We start from the raw sequence: 6000 nt of genomic DNA, 5'->3' as shown, positions 1-6000 counted from the left end.
CCCATACTGTGATATAGCTGATTTTAAGTTAACTACTCTAGCAAACCAATATAAAAATAAATGAAAGATTATAAATGCAATGGCATTTGGCACACTGTTGTTGTAAATATGCCTTATTTTTAAGTAAAAAATAAATCCTAGCCAAAACAAAGTGCAAAGTTTTGCATCTGAATATTTTAAGCTTAAGGGAAAAAAACTCATTAATGAAGTCATATTTTCATTTTTCCATGTGTTTAATTTTTTATAAAGATTATAATTAAGCTGCAGTCAATAAGCAGTTTTTAAACTTAGGTTTCATGATCCTTTTGACTTCACACTTTTAAATGGAGGCATTTCTCTTCAAAACATGACAAAGTTCAGAATCCATTAAAAATTATTTTATTCAAATTATGTTTTCCAAAAGAGAGGGTTCTGTGCTAGTCGTCTTTGAAAGTTTTCATACCTACAAAAGAAAAACATATTTACAAGAAAATTAAGATCTTTCATAATCTACTAAAGGACTTGTTAAAAAGCAAATAACTTTACATGTCACTTCTAAAAAGCTGAGATAAAAAAGCTAAAATATTAATCTGAAAGTTTAATTATTCTTATAAAAGGACACTAAGCATAGTGAGTTAAGTATGACTGGCTTGTATCAGAGAGTACAAATCATAATAAATTTTATTAATTTTTTATCTTCTGCAAATCTGACAGCTAGAAGGAACCTAAGAAAAAAAACAAATCTAACTCCTCCTCCCTCATTTCATAGATGAGTAGAGAGGAAGAACTTACTCAAGGTCACATACCTACATTTTAACAAATCTCAAACCTAATACCTTTCAGGGCTATCCATGCTACACCATGCTACCACTGCTCAACAAATTCTCCTTATGCATCCCACCACTGGGATATTCAAAGTGAAAAGAATACCTATAAAACAGAAATATGGGAAAGCTGAGAAATAAATTTGATTAATCACTTAAGTATAGGATGCAGTATAAACCACCCTGATACCTTATACAATGTCTACGTTAGACCAAGACTTTCTAAACTTACGAAAAAATTTTGCTTTGTATTTCAAGATTCCTATATGGTTACTTACAAGTTAAAATATTTGAAAATTTACAATCCTTAATTGTGGTCCCTAAACACAGGCAATTGTATTTTCCTGACTGTATCAACTCAATTGGCTACTACATAACAGAATATTTAGGGTAAGAATATTCCTCAATACGAACTCCACAGTACACTTTTTCATGGCATGCCAATGTTAATGTGTGCTGATGTCCACAATAAAAGAATATGTTTAAATGTCAAAGAAGAAATACATTCACAGGCAAAAAATATATATGGTTACTAAAAGCCTTAATATTAGAGACACAAAATTTCCCATACCATTTCAGAACCACATTTGCTGGAATGAACATTTCAGATGGACTTGGTGTCATCTGGGCCTGAGACACAGCAAATGATGAAGCAAAATTGTAGAAGTTGTCCAACATCTTTTGTGTGAACTGAAAAGTTAATAATGAACAGATTAATGAATCATGCTAAATATTCCACTTAGACCTTAGTATTTTTAATTAAAAATGTTTCTGCAGTAACTTGATTTTAAGGACTTGAGTTCTAAGACAGTCTAATGCTGCAAGTTAAGGAAAGTCATAAAATGACACTGTGGCACAAAATCTTAACAACCTGCCTTTAGTACTTTCTTTGTATCTCAAAGTATTTCTGTGATTTTTAACTAGTTTAATTTCCTAACATATTCATTTTAGGGGAAAAAAATGTTTTCCTTCAAAATATCGTTTATCTCTACCTCTACATATACCGTGCCCCCTCCTCAAATCCCACCCGCCTCACATCAAACTACTTTCTCATATCTAAAATAACAACCATCTCTAAGAAGTCTTTTTCTTGCCAGAAAGATAAAGGCTTAAATGTAATGAGGAAATACCTTATTAGTTTTTTATCTTTTTGCCTAGTAATATCAAAGGTAATGTAATCCAAGAGGCTACCATTAAGTGACTTGAACTAATATCCAGAGTTCAGTAAAATCACTAACTAAAATATCAGTATCAGGGGGCGCCTGATTGGCTCAGTTGGTTAAGCGGCCGACTTCGACTCAGGACATGATCTCACATTTGTGAGTTCGAGCCCCACTTCAGGCTCTGGGCTGACAACAAACAGCTCAGAGCCTGGAGCCTGTCTCAGATTCTGTGTCTCCCTCTTGCTCTCTGCCCTTCCCTGACTCACATTCTGGCTCTCTCTCTCAAAAATAATGAAATAAACATTAAAAAAAATTTTAAAATAAAATATCAGTATCAGGAGGAAAAAAACAGCAAACCTCCACACTAGCAACAAAATTTTAAAATGTAACTTTAAAAGCTGCAATTCAGAATAGACACAGTCTGTACATATCTAGGAAAACTGCTAAGAAGCTGATAAAACTGGGGTGGAAAATACTTCAAGACTGTCTTGAGAGACAGAAAAGAAACCAAATGAAAAGATCTATACACCATGTTCAGTGGGAAGATACAACACGTGCACAGATGGGAAGACATAATATAATAACAGCAATTTTCCCCAAATCAAACCTATAAATCCAATGTCATTTCCAACAAAATCCAATAAATTTTTCATGAAACTCAATAAGCTTATACTAAAATTATTATGGAGAATATCTAAACTTATTTTGATGAGCAGGAGGAGGGGTCTGACCTAACAGATATTAAGACTTTTACTGGCAAAGGGACAAATGAACTAACTGGAATAGAAGAGAGAGGCCAGAAACCTATCTAAGCCTATGTGACAATGTGATATATAACAAAGATGCTATTAACTCAGAGTTAAACAAACAAACAAACAAACAAAAAGAAGGACTAGCTTTCAATTAATGGGGTTAGGACACCTACCTTTCCTTAAGGGAAACATGAATTTAGATCCCTTCCCATACCACACACACAAAATAATTCAAAAAGTAAAAGGTTAAACCTTTAAATACCCATAAGAGAACCTAACATCTTCACACATTAGGACAGCAAAAACTTCTCAAACACACACACACACACACACACACACACACACACACACACACAAAATCACAAAAGATATGATCATCAACACAAAAATATAACATCTGCATGCAAAAAATACCAAAAACAATACTAAAAGACAAGCAACATGCTAGGACAAAAACTTACAACATATAGAACAAAGGATTATTACCCAGAATACATAAAGACCACTTCCCAAAAAGGTAAAATTAAAAACTGCCAAATAATAGAAAATTGGGCAAAATATATAAACCATCATTGCTATTAAAATATATATATAGGTGCCTGGGTGGCATAGTCGGTTGAGCATCTGATTCTTGATTTCATTTCAGCTCAGGTCATGATCCCAGAATTGTGGGATTGAGCCTTGTGACAAGCTCTGTGCTGAGCAGGCAGCCTGCAGGGTACCTGGGTAGCTCAGTCAGTTAAGCACTAGACTCTTGATTTCTGCTCAGGTCATGATCTCATGGTTATAAGACGGAGCCCCACATCAAGCTCCTCGCTGGGCATGAAACCTGCTTAAGATTCCCTCTCTGCCTCTCCCCCTTCCCGGTTTGCACGCATGCACTTTCTCAAAAATAAAAACAAAACAAATGCAGGTCAAAATGAGAAAAGATGTTCAACTTCACCAGTAATCAAGAAATACAAATCCAAACAATAGTGGTATTCAAATTTCACCCATCAGTTTGGCAAAAATTTAAGGTCTTAACAAAAATATTAGTGAAAATATCTATCAATATAGAAATGAAAAAAAAAAAAAAACTGTCTCATTCATACAATTGCATACTATACAACAATTGAAATAAACTAGATTTATTCCATGTGTCAACACAGATAAATCTTTAAAATGTTGAATGAACAATAGCCAAGCTGCAGAAATTTGCACAGTATACCATTTACATTCATTTAAAAAATATACAAAAGGGACACACTCTGTCTCAAAAATAAACATTAAAAAATTTTTTTTTAATAAATAAATAAAGGGGCGCCTGGATGGCTCAGTCGGTTGAGCGTCCGACTTCAGCTCAGGTCATGATCTCACAGTTTGTGGGTTCAAGCCCCACATCGGGTTCTGTGCTGACAGCTCGGAGCCTGCAGCCTGTTTCAGATTCTGTGTCTCCCTCTCTCTCTGCCCCTCCCTCGCTCACGCTCTGTCTCTGTCTCAAAAATAAATAAACATTTAAAAAAAAATTTAAAAAGATACAAAGGGGTAATCAACAAGAAAGAAAAACAGAGAAAAAAAAAAAAAAAAGGACTACAACACAGAAGAGAAATAAAAGGAATTTCTCCAATAATGGTTAAAGAAAATAAAACCTTGACTATAGTTATGCAACAGACCCAGAGAATAATCAGTCCACAGAAGAACAAAACAGAGTTCCAAGAAGGATATTAGCAAAAAAAATTTAAAAACTGCTTTTTAAAAATATACTGAATAGGAATTTATACTTGGCAGAGTTTGGGCATAAATTAGACCTGGAAACAGAAATCCATACAAAGGAAAAATGCATTTATTAACCGAGAAAAATAAAAAGTTATACAAGAAAGAAAATGCAAATCACAGTATGTTGGCTCAGTTCTGAAAAACATTTAGTGATCATGATACTGAAAACTGATTAATTAAATGAAAATCAGTAATAAAATGGTTGGGGGGGGGGGGGTGGTGGTGCCTGGCTGGTTCAGTCAGTAGGGCATGTGACTCCTGATCTTGGGGTTTTAAGTTTAAGCTCCACATTGGTTGTAAATCTTGGGGCGCCTTGGTGATGCAGTTAAGCATCTCACTCCTGATTTTGACTTAGGAGATCAAGCCCCACATTGGGTTCCATGCTGGGCATGGAGCCTGCTTGAGATTCTTGTTCTCCCTCATCACCCCATCTGCACACAATCTCTTGCCTAAAAATAAAATAAAATCTTAAAAAAAAAAAAAAAAAGGTGGGGATGGGCACCTGGGTGGCTCAGTTGGTTGAACAACCGACTTTGGCTCAGGTCATAATCTCTAGGTTGGTGAATTTGAGCTCCACATTGGGCTTTGCGCTGGCAGGGCAGAGCCTGCTTCAGATTCTCTGTCTCTGCTTCAGATTCTTTCCCTCACTCTCTCTCCCTTCCCTGATTTCACACTCTTTTTCAAAATAAGTAAAATGAACATTAAAAAAAAAAGTGGGGAGAAAAAATATCTCCATATGCTGGGGAACAGAGGAATGAGAGAGCTAAATCACATTAGGTATTGGTAAGTCGATGGAAAACACCTACAACAGACAAATTGGTTAAGAACAGATTAAGCAAGTTTTTTCTGACACATGGAAGTTAAATACAGGAAGAAATCGGTGAAAAAAAAAAATGAGAAGGAGGTTGAAGGTTGAAAGTGAGTACTTTTAAGGAGCAGAAAAAGAGAAGAATATAAGAAGTATAACCAAGGACAACTGTCTTGCATGTAAAACTGTGTGATGTTTAAGCCACGTACATGTACTATTAATAAAAAGTAAAAGAAGTAAGAGTAATCAAGAATATAAATTAAAAACATGTTTAAACGAGTAGTGCTATACATTTTTGTGGACATGTATGTTTCTTTTAAAGTACTAACACAGGATGGCAAAAATATATGAAGTTAGAAGAGTAGCTACCAGAAAAATGGAAGAGAAGCAGAAGCCACCAAGCCTTATCTGAAATACTTTTTTAAAAAAATTAGTAGCAAATATGCTACTAATTAGTGGCAAAATGTTAAATCTAGGTGGAAGACACTCTGAAGTCTTCTTATATAATCCACTATAAAGAGAGTTCTATAAGAACAACTATTATTTTGTCTACCTATTTTTATCCATTTGTGCTTAGAAAGCACCTGGTACACAGTAGGCATACAATATTTGTAGGATGTATTTTCCTATATATTTAAAATATCTCATAATAAAATATTTAATAAAAAGTATATATGCTTTGGGGCACCTGAGTGGCTCAGTCAGTTGGTTGAGCATCC

General features: G+C 34.6%; 1 protein-coding gene across 3 annotated transcripts in view; it reads right to left on the bottom strand.

The window, feature by feature from the left end:
- Positions 1-362: 362 nt before the first annotated feature.
- Positions 363-6000, bottom strand: part of HIKESHI (heat shock protein nuclear import factor hikeshi) — a 42739-nt gene continuing 37101 nt past the window's right edge. For 2 of the 3 annotated variants that reach the window (XR_008421241.1, XR_008421240.1), the window contains exon 6: positions 1370-1493. Coding sequence is in view for 1 of the 3 variants with exons in the window: in XM_019450028.2 (XP_019305573.1) it covers positions 388-442; positions 1375-1493 (174 nt within the window). In the remaining 2 variants the exon portion in view is untranslated. Of the gene's footprint in view, positions 443-1369; positions 1494-6000 lie in introns of those variants that run through there. The other variant, XM_019450028.2, reaches the window with a different exon arrangement.

This window comes from Panthera pardus, unplaced genomic scaffold (genome assembly GCF_024362965.1).
Source record: "Panthera pardus isolate Hobbes unplaced genomic scaffold, ASM2436296v1 HiC_scaffold_12, whole genome shotgun sequence".
Lineage (NCBI taxonomy): Eukaryota > Metazoa > Chordata > Mammalia > Carnivora > Felidae > Panthera > Panthera pardus.
This window is presented reverse-complemented; position numbering and strand designations above follow the sequence as displayed.